At 46.0% G+C, this 13,277-nt stretch overlaps 1 protein-coding gene across 1 annotated transcript in view; it reads left to right on the top strand.

Annotated features, from left to right (window-relative positions):
* SORL1 (sortilin related receptor 1) overlaps nt 1-13,277 on the top strand; it is a 121,725-nt gene that overhangs the window by 36,917 nt on the left and 71,531 nt on the right. The window contains exons 6-11 of the mRNA XM_054997648.1: nt 1,707-1,887; nt 4,638-4,739; nt 6,037-6,206; nt 8,849-9,041; nt 9,951-10,068; nt 10,824-10,897. Coding sequence (XP_054853623.1) covers nt 1,707-1,887; nt 4,638-4,739; nt 6,037-6,206; nt 8,849-9,041; nt 9,951-10,068; nt 10,824-10,897 — 838 coding nt within the window. The remainder of the gene's footprint in view (nt 1-1,706; nt 1,888-4,637; nt 4,740-6,036; nt 6,207-8,848; nt 9,042-9,950; nt 10,069-10,823; nt 10,898-13,277) is intronic.

Here is a 13,277-nt window from a genome sequence, read left to right on the forward strand (position 1 = left end):
GAGAGAGCCCTCCGCCAATCCTTCCCTCAGCTTAACCTACCTCACAAGGTTGTTGTGAGGATACAGAGGAGAAGTGGAGAATGATGTACACTTCTGTGAATAACTTAGAGGACGGGTGGGATGAAAATGAACTAGAGATCAAGACAGCATACATTGTTCTCTCATCTTCCATTTTTATCTTTGCAACAACTCTGGGAGATATAATAGTCAAGAGTCCAGTAGCACCTTTAAGAGTAACCAACTTTATTATAGCATAAGCTTTCGAGAGCCACAGCTCTCTTTGTCAGAGGCATCGTCAGCTTTTGAGAACCACAGCTCTCTTCGTCATCTGACAAAAAGAGCTGTGGTTCTCGAAAGCTGACGATGCATCTGATGAAGAGAGCTGTGGCTCTCGAAAACTTATGCTACAATAAAGTTGTTTAGTCTTAAAGGTGCTACTGGACTCTTTACTATTTTGCTACTACAGACTAACACGACCAACTCCTGGATCTGGGAGGTATGTTAGGCTGAGTGTTATATCCTGGAGAGTTGTGAATTTGGGGATGTTCTCTTCTTTTAACATAATCCCTTGAGGAAAAAGCCTTTGCTTTAGCTTCACTTTTCACCTCTTTATGTTAGGGCTGCCAAGCCTGGTGGGGGTGGGAGTCCCCTGCTCCAAACTCCTGGAGCTAGTTTGGTGTAGTGGTTAAGAGCGTGGGACTCTAATCTGGAGAACCGGGTTTGATTCCCCACTCCTCTGCTTGAAGCCAGCTGGGTGACCTTGGACCTTGGATCAGTCACAGCTTCTTGGAGCTCTCTCACCTCACAGAGTGATTGTCATGAGGATAATAACTAATAACATGCTTTGTAAACTGCTCTGAGTGGGCATTAAGTTATCCTGAAGGATGGTATATAAATCGAACGTCGTTGTTGTCCACTGCTGCTCCAAGCAGCAGAAGTGGTGGTGGGTAGCTCTAGGAATTGCCAGAAACTCTATCATTATCATGGAGTTTCCAGTGATTCCTAGAGTTACTTGCCATCTCATTCAGGTTTTCCCCAGAAGTGACATCATCACGCCTGTGGTGTCACCCCCCCCCCCTCAACCCTTTAACTCTATCTTATGTTGGTTCTTGGCTGTGGCTGGTTATGGCCTAGCAGGGCTCAGACCAGACCTTGCTTCTGTTCCCGTAAAATTCAGAACTATTTTGTACCACATCCTATGGAATTATTACGCTTGCCGTGTTTTCACACATCATTGGATAGTGCACTCTCAAGGCACTATAACAATTATTTGCAGGAAAATCCCGTTGCAATCAATTGCTATCCCATACCAGGAGGCCATTATCTGAAGAGTGCAAAAGCAGCAAATTACTGGCCAAAGGTGACCCGGTGAGTTTCTTGGCCAAGTAGAGACTTGAACATGATCTTCCTTAGCACATTCTGGCACTTTAACTACTACACCATGCTGCTGCTATACAAGATAGACTGGTGAACTTACTCTATTTCATAGGTCCTGATTATTTATGAGTTGTGTAGCAGAGCTGTGATCCAGGATGCTTCTGGTTGCAATCTCATGTCTCCTAGATAACCTCAGGCAAGCCACTCGCACCTGCAATATGGGGGACATTGTGCCAGCCTACCTTAAGGGGCTGTTGTGAAGAGCTTTGCATTCGGAAAATGATATAGAAAGATGAAGTGTTTTTATTGCCTTTTTTGCCCCCCAACAGGGGTGTTGAGCCCTACGACCAGCCAAACACAGTTTACATCGAACGGCACGAACCGACAAGCTCCTCTACTATCCTTCGCAGTACTGATTTCTTCCAAACTCGGGAAAACAAAGAGATAATTCTGGAGGAGGTAGAAGACTTCCAACTCAGGGACAAATATCTTTTTGCAACGAAGTCTGTGGTAAGGAAAACCGCCTTCGGGCGGCTGTGGAGGCCAGGAGCCTTTTTTAACCCTTTAAGGAGGTCAGATCTTGACAGAGGTCAAGATTGTGGAGAGAGACCTCTGGCTTTTATAGAACCCGTTCAGAGTGTTGTAGGTACCACTCCGTACCAGACAGTGTGTCGCGGGGCACGCTCTGTTAGCCATAGAACAATGGGAAAGGAACGTGCTGTGAACCCTTAGGATCTCCTCCAACTTTTGTTCTGTAATCCGAGTTTATTATTGCTTCAGTGGAGTCTGGCAGGCAGCCTGGTGCAGGACAGTTCCGGATAGCTGGGCTTAAAATAATGTAGAAGACACACAGTCACAGGTTTATCAATGGTCCCCTTTGTCCAGATACACAATTTCCCTGGCGAGGTCTCCAAATTCCAGAACTTCACCACTTTTTTAATGGAAAAGTACACAGCTATGCCTGAAAAAGGAGAGTTTGCATATGTGACTTTGAACCGCTTGTCTAGGAAGATAACAGCAGCTCAGTCGCATTTCTTTTTTAGAGTATTTGATCTCAGTATGCGAGGCAAATCTAATTCAGTGCAGATCAGGAGAGAAGTTTTAGATACCAGGGCTTTTTTTCAGGGGGGACGCGGGGGAACGGAGTTCCGGAACCTCTTGAAAATGGTCACATGGCTGGTGGCCCCGCCCCCTGATCTCCAGACAGAGGGGAGTTGAGATTGCCCTCCACGCCGCTCAGCGGCGCGAAGGGCAATCTAAACTCCCCTTTGTCTGGAGAACGGGGCGAGGCCACCAGCCGTGTGACCATTTTCTCTGAGGGCAACCCACTGAGTTCCACCACCTCTTTTCCCAGAAAAAAGCCCTGTTAGATACATATAAGTAATAGTCAAATGCAGATGATGGAGACTGGGGATGGAAGGGGAGGTGCTGTGGGAAGGATGCCTGCGTTTCAAGAGAAAGGATACTAGCAAATTAGGTCGAGGCTTAAGCGTTTGCCTTGTTGCAAATGTATTGGACTATCAATCTCATTTTTATCTTTCCTCTTCCCCGAAGCAGCTCATAGTGGTGTATGTAGTTCTTTGCTCCTCTATTTTATCCTCCCTAGCTTAGGCTGAGAAGGATTTAAGATCAACTGATGAGTTTCATGCCTGATCGGGAATTGGAACAGGGGACGCCCCCTCCCTAGTCCGGCCACTAACTGCCATGCCACTCTAGTTCTGTAAGGTTAGAGCTATAACTCTGAGAGTTGTACACACCCTTTCCACGAACAGGGCCATAGGTTCAGTTCTTGGTATTGTCCCTTCTACAAACCACCCCCTCGGGTAACCAGGCTGAGAAAGGCCTGAACCAACCAAAGTCCGAACCAACTCTGAACACCTGGGAGAAAACTCTTAACAAACAACAGATTATTTAAATCTCTCTCCTGGTCATGAAAGGAAATCTGTGCTGAGTTCGTTTCATGCCCACCATTACAAATACCAGGCTATAGTGTCCTCTAGCCGTCAGTACTGATTAAATACTGGATGTGTGCGTTTCTCCTGCCCCCTCTTCCATTTATCACCTTGTGAGGTTTCAAGGTTTCCATCTGCTCTTTGCTGTGCTAAACCCTCTGAGCCGCTCTTCACCTCTCCCGTCTGATGTCTTTGGGGGAGCTGGGCTTGCCTGCCGCCTGCCCTCTTTTTTTTTGCCCAGCTCAGAAAAGGAGGACATGCCTTATGTGTCCGTCTGGCTGCCCCCTCCTCCTCTGGACATCCATTGGCAGGTGTTGGCTGGGGCTTCTCTTTTTCCTACAAAGCCTCACTCCTTCTGAGATTCAGCGTTATGGTGGTGGTAGGGAGTTTCCCACTGGCCAGGTAAGGGGTTAACAACCTGCTAGTCTCTCATAGGGATGGTTCGTGCACTGGCTTGGCCAGAGATGGGGAAATTCTTCTGCTAATCCTCACCCGTATACCACGTTTAAGCCAGCAGAAAGGAGCCCACGGCCAAGTTCCAGCTTTGTGGCTTCTTTAATGGGTTGAATAGCAACCGGCGAGCAAGAGAGTGTTGGCTTAGGCAGCTTTCCCCAAACCACTGTCATATAAGTCATCCCACTGAAGCCAATCGATTCATTTCGGGTTGGGGTTGCGGTGATGTGGGAGAGGCAAAATAGTTCCTGGCAGACTCACCCAGGTGTGGTTTTTAAACTTTTTTTTTCTTTTTAGGAAAAGCTGCAAAGTGTTTGTGGATGTTAAATAACTTGAGTAAATCCACGGAAGTCTTCCTAGCTGGCCTGCCCATACATGCCTGGGATAGGTGCTTATAACATATTGAAAAACTGAAAAAGTTCCTAAAAAACCAATTCTGGTTCAGTTAACAAAAGCCTGGTCTCCTAGAGGTAATTCTTAACTTGCCCCAGCTGAGCTGCTGAGTGGTTGTGGACAAACCTGAAGAAGCAGAAATTCAGAAATGAAAACATGACCTTGCAAACCTGTAAAAAAAAAAAGATAGAGACAGACCCCAACAGCCTCCCTGGGCAGCTTATCTCTGTGCTAAACTGCTGATGGACTTGGGAATTAAAAAAAAATTGACCAAACTGGACTTTATTCTAATACCTGCTCTGTTTCGGTGGAGTATAAACATCATTGTGGGAAATGGATATCTATCGTATCATGAATGCTGTGCAGTTTGCTGTTATCATAAAGCCCTTTTATGAACAGTTACAGATTTAGAATTAAAGAGATCGTTACCATTCTCCCCTCCCCCTTTCCCCTTTTTTGCAGCATCTTTTGGGCTCTCAACCACAGCCTTCCGTTCAGCTCTGGGTGTCCTTTAACCGCAAGCCGATGCAAGCCGCTCAGTTTGTGACGAGGCATCCCATTAAGGTATATTGTAAAATGAACATATATTTGTCAGAACAGATGTAAGCAGTACACCTTCGAAGCCCATTGATTTCAATGGACCTCGAAGGATCCATTGAAGTTAGTGGATTTAAAAGGATGCGTTGAGAATGGAGCATAAGATAGCTTTTTGGAATCTATTAAAACAAGACTCTGTCATCAAAGAGCTTGCTATTTGGGGGGAGGGCTATTTTTTTTTTACCCTAAAAATTCAAGAACAACAAATCATATGGAGTTTAACTCGTAAATGTATTGGCTCTGTATACATCTGCATAATATGAAACAGGAGTTATGAAGCAAAAAAGCCTTTATTTTTAGGTGGTGCCATAGCTGCCATCTTAAAAGAGGCATCTCCAACGATCTAACAGAGAAGGGGGAATGCCTCTTCTTAAGGTGGCACCTATAGCCTATGACTTTTGTGAATATTTGTATAATTGATAGTTTTTTAAAAACTGCTTGGTTATTTATTTTTAAATAATTTTATGCCGCCTTTCCACCAAACAGCCAGAGGCTGTGGACAGCATTAGAAATCAATAAAACAACTCAACACCAAAATCTAAATAAAAATGCACTCATTGCACCATCTAAATAAGTTTTAAAACAACAGCCAACAGTAAAAAAAGAATCTTACAGTGCAGTCCAAAGCTGTTTCACTCCCGTTTAAGCCTATTGATTTCAGTGGGTTTAGACTGGAGGAACTCTATAGAATTGCACTGTTAATTAGCTGTATAGTAGCTGATAAAAATCCTGATACAGCAAAGGCAGGAAAACAAGAACAGAAAAAAACCCAGCCACAAATTAGTAAAAAGCCAGTGGGAAGATGCTCTTCTCGGAGAGAGGGGGGACGTTTTCCAGAGCCAGGAAGTGGCTCTATCCTTTGTCACCTCAGAAGGTGGGAGATGCACAAAAAGAGCTTGTGATGGTGTTTTAATCACCGTCTTAGATTAGCTATTTGAATAGCTAGTTAATAATATTCGATTTATATACCGCCTTTCAGGATGACTTAACACCCACTCAGAGGGGTTTACAAAGTATGTCATTATTATCCCCACAACAAAACATCCTGTGAGGTGGGTGGGGCTGAGAGAGCTCTGAGAGAGCTGTGACTGACCCAAGGTCACCCAGCTGGCTTCAAGTGGAGGAGTGAGGAATCAAACCCGGCTCTCCAGATTAGAGTCCCGCGCTCTTAACCGCTACACCAAACTTTCTGGTTCTGCTCTGATGTAATTACACCCTCTCTTCTTGAGAATCAAAAGAATTTTCTTCCCTTGTTGTCTGGAAGGAGTACTACATTGCCGATGCTTCGGAAGACCAGGTATTTGTGTGTGTCAGTCACAGTAACAACCGCACCAACCTGTACATCTCGGAAGCAGACGGCCTGAGGTTTTCACTGACTTTGGAGAACATCCTTTACTATAGCCCTGGAGGAGTGGGAAGTGATACCCTGGTCAGGTAAGGAGAAGGAAGATGACTTAATGGACTCTTTACTTGGCATGGCAAGGAGGAAAGCTCTCTTTGTGCTGCACAATTTGTGAGATGGAACAAAGGGACCCTGCTTAAGTAGGAACAGTATGGAACAAAGTGTCTCCAGCTGATGGACCATTTTAATAAGAAAGTTCCGCAGGGCCTGTAAAACGGAGATGTTCCACCAGGCCTGTGGTTGAGGCGAAGGCAATTCCCCTTCTGCCCTGTTCTGGTCTTTCTTGGCAGATTCCCACCCACCTATTTACACTGTATAGTTCCATCTACAGTCACCACATTTAGGTTTGTCCAGCAGACGCCATCAAATGTTTTAGTACTGTTTTAATTGATGTTTTATAAATATATAGATTATTGTTTATATTCTAATTTATATCATATTCTTATTGTGTATTATTTAACTATGTTGCCCCCCCCACCCAAGCCTGCTTGGGCTAAATATCAAACAAACAGATAAGTAAGAAGATCCTGGCTGGACCAGACCAAAGGTCTGTAGAGCTCAGCGTCCTTTTTCCCAGTAGCTGTTAGCCTAGAAGCAAGGTGTGAAAGATCAGTCCTACTATGTTGAGTCTCTGCCCCTCCTCAGCCAGAGGCACGCTACCTGTGAACATGACGGTTCTGTTTAGCTGTTATAGCTGTTACTCCTTGACTCTGTGACTTTGTCATGTCCCCCAGTTAAAGTCGTGTAATTCAGCGGCCCTCGCCTGTGGAGATGAATTCCATACATGTGAATGACAGAGGTGTTCAGTTTTTATCCTGTCCTTCCTCTGAGGAGTTCAGGGTGGCATAGGTATTATCCCACCCTTCCAACAACCCTGTGAGGTAGGTCAGGTTGGGAGGGAGTGGCTGTCAAGGCCGTGACAGTGAGTGGCCCCAGATCATCCAGCAAGTCTCATGGTTGAACGGGAATTTGAATACGGTTCTCCCATGTCCGACATTTCTAAACACTTCTGGCTCTGTGTTTATTTATTTTTGTCATTTATAGTCCGCCTTTCTCACTGAGACTCAAAGTGGATCACGTAGTTTGAGATTAGTACAATCAATATCAAGGACATTTCCGTACAGTGTCAAGGACATTTCCGTAAACAATGTCATAGGGAAATAAATACAAGTTTACAAAGCATTATCAAAGATCCACGGCGGGTGGCTGGGGAGGTGCACGTACATCCTCCCAGCCCTTCTGCTCCGTTGTTCTGCATGCCGCCCTAGCCACCTGCCGCGCCTGGCCTGCGGCTGCTGCACCTGGCTGGGGACGTGTGTTGGCGGCGACAGCACTGCAGGGCAGGAGGGCTGGCAGGCTGCTGGGGCGACACGCGAGCGACTTCCCATCCCTCCCGCTTAGCCACCAGCGCTGCCGCTGCCAGCTCCACAGCGTGCGCCTCTGCCCCTGGCGCCCCCTCCGGCATGTCAGTGCTCGAGGTGGGGGCCGGACCTGCCTGATTGGGTGCACTGGCCCTGCCTCTGCCTCCCCAGTTTAGCCTTATAAGAACCCTGCAAAGTAGTTTGATGGTGGAGAATGCCCTCAAGTCACAGTTGACTTATGGCGACCCCTTAACAGAGGTGGTTGGCCATCGCCTGCCTCTGCAACCCTGGTCTTTGTTGGAGGTCTCCCATCCAATTAGTAACCAAGGCTGATCCTCCTTAGCTTCTGAGATCTGACGAGATCAGGCTCACCTGGGCTATCCCGGTCAGGGCACAAAGCAGGTTAGGCTTAGAGTAAGTGGATGGCCTAAGGTTGCTCTATGAGTTGCATGACCAACAGTGAAATCCTAAGCAGAGTTATTTCAGTCTGAGCCCATTGAAATAAATGGGTTTAGACTGGAGTAACTGATTAGGATCTCACTGTAATTGAAGTTTGAATCTTATAGATCCGAATGTGATACTCTACCCTCTGCACCACGTTGGCTCCCACAGACACCAGACTGACAGCCACTGGCACCATATTAGCTTTCTGATGTCAACCAGACTTTACAGCCAGGGAGAATTTGCTTATTTGTGTTATTTATAGTCTGCCATTCTTCCTGGGACTCCAAGTGGGTTACATGGAATAAGTCAGTACAATTAACAGGATGGGACATCCAATAGACAGTGCGATGGGATTTGACTTGTAGAAATCAAGAGCCAAACAGAGATCAGGAACAGTGGTGAAGCAAAGCAGTAAGTATTAACATGCCACGTTAACTGATGCAAAAATTACATAGCAGGAACCTACTTACAGCAACAGCTGGTACAAAGTATATATCCCTAACCCTTTACTCTTGAGTTTTATGCCAAATCATTTTGTTATGGTATAGCCCTATTATGAGTTCTTAAGAGCTTTTTGGTGAATGTTCTAGCTTAAACAGCCTATTGTGGCTTCCTTGACCAGAAACCTCGATATCTGATTGGCCGGGCCCCTGCCAAGCTTGGCATTGCCTGGTACCAGAGCACAGTGCACAATTATTCTATCTGCCACAATGCCCTTTCAGTAATTCCTGTTTCCATATGGTTTGGACGATTCTACAGCACAGACGGCTCTCTTTCTCAACTAGAGAATTCTCTTTGGTTCCTGCCTTCTTTAGCAAAGCTGTTAACAGGCATTCCAGCTAATGCGTGCTGGCACTTATTTTTTGCAGGTATTTTGCAAACGAGCCCTTTGCGGACTTCCACCGGGTCGAGGGAGTGCCAGGGATCTATATTGCCACCTTGATAAATGGCTCGTTCAGCGAGGAGAACATGCGGTCTGTCATCACCTTCGACAAAGGTGGGACTTGGGAATTTCTCCAGCCTCCAGAGTATACTCGCTATGGCGAAAAGATAAATTGTGAGGTAATGATGCTGCTGTACAGAAATTTTGCAGCCACTTTAAGGGCTTTCAGGCAGGTTATGAAGTTCTCGTTCCCTTATCGGGGTCTGTAGAAACTGCAAGAGCACATCATTTAAGCTTGTGAATTGTCCTCAGGAAAATCTAATGCTCTGTGTTAAGGCTGGATTTGCAAAGTTCCTGCTGGGGGCAGGGGATGTCCCACCTCCTGTGGGGACTTCTTGCCACCACTTATCTGAGTGGCAGGTGAAAAATAGGGACACGGTACACCAGAAGTGACATTGGTGCATCTCTGGTGACACTCTAGCGTTCAGCCAAAACTCTCTGATCAAGCTGAGAACACCCCTCTGTTTTTTTACAGTGACAAAGGGTTGCATTCCGTGGACTGGGTCTGTTGCAAACCCCTTGCCCTCATGCCCAAGAATTTTGTGATACATGTGTGTGTGTCACACACATATGTGCTTCACACAGGTGGATCAACACGCAAAGCAAATATTTACTGTGGCTTTTTGGCCCTCTGTGTGAAATCTGTCCTGTGTACCCGTGGGATAGTTAGAAAATTTATAATCAACACACCCATCAGTTGAGGAAATCACATCTTCTGTCTGATAGAGAGGTCTCTAGCTCCTGAAAATTTGAGCTGAAATAAATTCGTTAGCCTTTAAAGGACTATTGCATGTCTTATGTGGATCCCTCCCTCCTCCACAGTTAGCAAAGGTTAAGCAAAACAAATTGTGTTACTGTTAGGACTTTTTGAACACCCACATGAGGGCCCTGTGGCACGGGATCCATTTGGGAATAAGGCCCTGCAGGACTGAACACAAGTTGCTTGCTCAGGAGCGATAAAAGCCTCTTTGTCTGGAGAACCCCTTGGATCAAAGTGAGTGATGTTTGCATGGATGGATTCTTCCCAGCTTTCTCAGGGCTGCTCTCTTCACCTGGCCCAGCGCCTGAGCCAGATCCTCAACTTCCAGCTGCGTAGGATGCCAATCCTCTCTAAAGAATCTGCTCCAGGACTCATCATTGCCACAGGTACAGTTTAAAAAAAACAACTGGATTTGATTTATAGTCTTATCCACCACTGTCTCAAGCGCTTAGGGCGAGCAGTAGTATTTTAACTATAGAACCCCTGACGTAGTGATTATTCGTCATCTTACCTTGCCTTGCATCACCCTGGGAAGAAGCTCAGGCTCTAGCCACATCTCCAGGGGACCAGAGTTTTCCAGTTGGACAGCCACTGAGAATTCCTCTCTGTTTAGTCTTGCCGTCCAAACGATGCAGAGATGGTCAACTTACGTAGGAGTTCCTAAATCAGAGGTTATGCTAAAGCATAGGGGTGGAGGCAACCTTTCAGGTATACGAGGTCTAGGCCATTTGTGGCTTTATGGATCATTCCTCTGCACCCTGAAGGCAACAGGAAATGGGTCCCATATCTGAAAGCCCAGTGTGATGGGCTTTTGGTAGCCCATCCGTCAGAGCGCTTTAATTTTTTGCTGCATGTGTTTGAAAGCTGCAGATGGAAGAATGTGGGGTTTGGCTTGTGTGCTTTTGTTTGTGGCTCTAAATATGTCTCTCTCTCTCTCTCTCTCTTTCTAGATAGAGATAGAAATATATGTAAATATGTTTGTGTGTGCAGATATCTTGATATAGATCTATATGGTTTTAAAACTGAAAAAGAAATACAGCATGCTATTCTTTAAGCAGACTGCATAACGGTGCAGCGATCGTGGACACCCGGCCGAGGAATTATGATTCCCTTCCCCCATCCCATATGCTTCTTTTTGTAGGTTCGGTTGGCAAGAACATGGCAAGCAAAATGAATGTGTACGTTTCGAGCAGCGCCGGCGTCCGATGGCGAGAGGTAAGGCGTGTGTGTCTGCGTGGGGGTTTTCCCTGGATCTGATGTTTGGATATTAAAAAGGCGGTGTAGAAAATAAAATCCATGAAAAAAAAGAGAGATCGTGGTGAGCCGTTCTCCGGCTTTTTGGTGCCCGTTTCCGACCTGTGCCTGCAGTGCATACAAGGAGGGAAATTAACGTGATCAGCACAGATGGTTGCAGCTTGTGGGAGATGGATATGCCAGGGGATCGTAAGCATTTATTTCTTTAAATAGCTTTGTTTTGCTTTTCTCCCACACTGGGGACTTGAAGCAGTACAGAAAGCAAAATATATCTAAGCAGTAAAACAGATGAACCCAAATATAAACTCCCCCCCCCACACAGACCCCCCAATACAAGCAGCTGATGGGCCATACAAATGTCCTGGCCTAGTGCTGGTCAGTTCACACAGGGCCACAAGCTGCAAGCTCTTGCCAAAGACTCGCCTCCAGCCAAGGCAGACACCAGCTCGGGCCATTCAACTGGCTCAGACTTTCCCAATCTCTTCCTCTCTCTAGGAACCGCCCTGTACAGAGATGCCCTTCTCCTTCCGATGGCCCACAGCAGGGTCCTCACTGCTCTAAACAGTTATAAACAGGGGATGTGAACAACAGACCTCTGGCTTTGCTCAATACGCAATGCTGTGGCGACTGCATGAAGTGTGCCTCTTTAGTTAGGAGAGGAAGCTTAGTCCACAGAGAGGGCGGTACCGAGATGGCCAAGTGCTTATTTGCAGATCTTTTCAGGTTGATCCTGATAACTGATTCACAGGGTTGCAGAAATGCATTCTACTGGAGAGCTAGGTCATTCCATTCCATTCCATTCCATTCCATTCCATTCCTTCATTCATTCATTCCTTCCTTCCTTCCTTCCTTCATTCATTCATTCATTCATTCATTCATTCATTCATTCATTCATTCATTCATTCATTCATTCATTCATTCATTCATTCATTTTTCTTGCTTTTCTGCCTAATTTAGGATCACTCGTCCAACTTCCAGAGTTTATGCCAGGGTTAAATCCCAGAATCTGTTCTTGCTGCCTGGTTTCGGGTGGTGAGCTTGGGGAGGGATGAAGTTCATTGTAGCTGAGCACCGTTCCCACCTTCCACCTGCTCCTGCAACTGCATCTGTGGAGAATGAGGGGGCGTCATTCATCGGGGTGCATTTCTTGCGAGCAGATTTGGGATCCCTGCAGCATCTCTTTTAGAAGCTCCTTTCAGATTTAACGAGAGCGCGGTATATCTGTCGCAAGTAGAGTTTCCCACAAAATTACAGCTTTCCAACAAGAGGGTTGGTTGGTTTACTTTCATATGTAAGTGTTAGATGTTATACTTGGCTGCTGTCCTTTAAAAACGTTGCCAAGACACAGTGGGATATATTTATATATTGGCTTGTGCGAGTGGCCAAGGACTCTTGGCATCTTCCATCTGAGTGGGACTGGATCCCAGTTGTAGGAGTGCTTCTTTTGCTCAAGGCTGATTGGGTGGTCTGGTCTGCAGAGGGGCTTACGGTAGGCCTCTCTGGACTGATGTGAGTCGAAGGCTGTTTTCTGACATCTGCAATGTGTTTAAATGCTGTGAACAGAACCATCTCCTTTTCCTCTCTGAGTGGTGCGGTTTGGATTGGCCTAGGCGGAGGCTGCTGTGATGGCTGCAGCCAGGAATTTTGCCTCTGGCCTTGTGATATAGACGTATAATAAAGATGCTAGAAGTGGACATACTTAGTTTTTCCCAGGAGTATATGGATTGATCAGATACTTCCCAGTGACCTGGAAGGCTGAAATTTGGAACATGCCCTCCCACTAGGAAAGTCTAAAAGTGGGATGTTTGTACATCAGACACTAGAAACTCAGGGCCAAGCTACACATGACGAATGACACTTGAATGGCAAGTGGATTGAGTGGAGGGCAAGTGAACAGGGAGAAATACACTTGCCGTTCAAGTGTCATTCGTCGTGTGTAGCTTGGCCCTCAGAGTATGAATCTTAACTGGAGTTGCCAATTCCAGGTTGGGAAATTCCTGGAGATTTGAGGGGTGGAGCCTGGGGAGGGAAGGGCTGGGTATAATGCCATAGAGTCCACCATCCAAAGCAGCCTTTTGCTCCAGGAGAACTCATCTCTGTAGTCTGGAGATCGGTGGGAATTCTGGGAGATCTCCAGGGCCCACCTGGAAATTGGCAACCCCACTCAACTCATAATAGAGAGGGTAGCTCTTCTGCAAAGTGGAAGCAAGGCACTTGTATGGGATGGGATGATGAGCTATGGGAATGGCACTTTCGTATTCCTGAATTTTTCTTGTGTAAAATTATGTAAAATGTAAATATGTAAATTTGACTCAATCAAGCTGGGATTGAATAGAGACTA

The sequence above is a fragment of the Eublepharis macularius genome, chromosome 14, assembly GCF_028583425.1.
Source record: "Eublepharis macularius isolate TG4126 chromosome 14, MPM_Emac_v1.0, whole genome shotgun sequence".
Classification (NCBI taxonomy): Eukaryota; Metazoa; Chordata; class Lepidosauria; order Squamata; family Eublepharidae; genus Eublepharis; species Eublepharis macularius.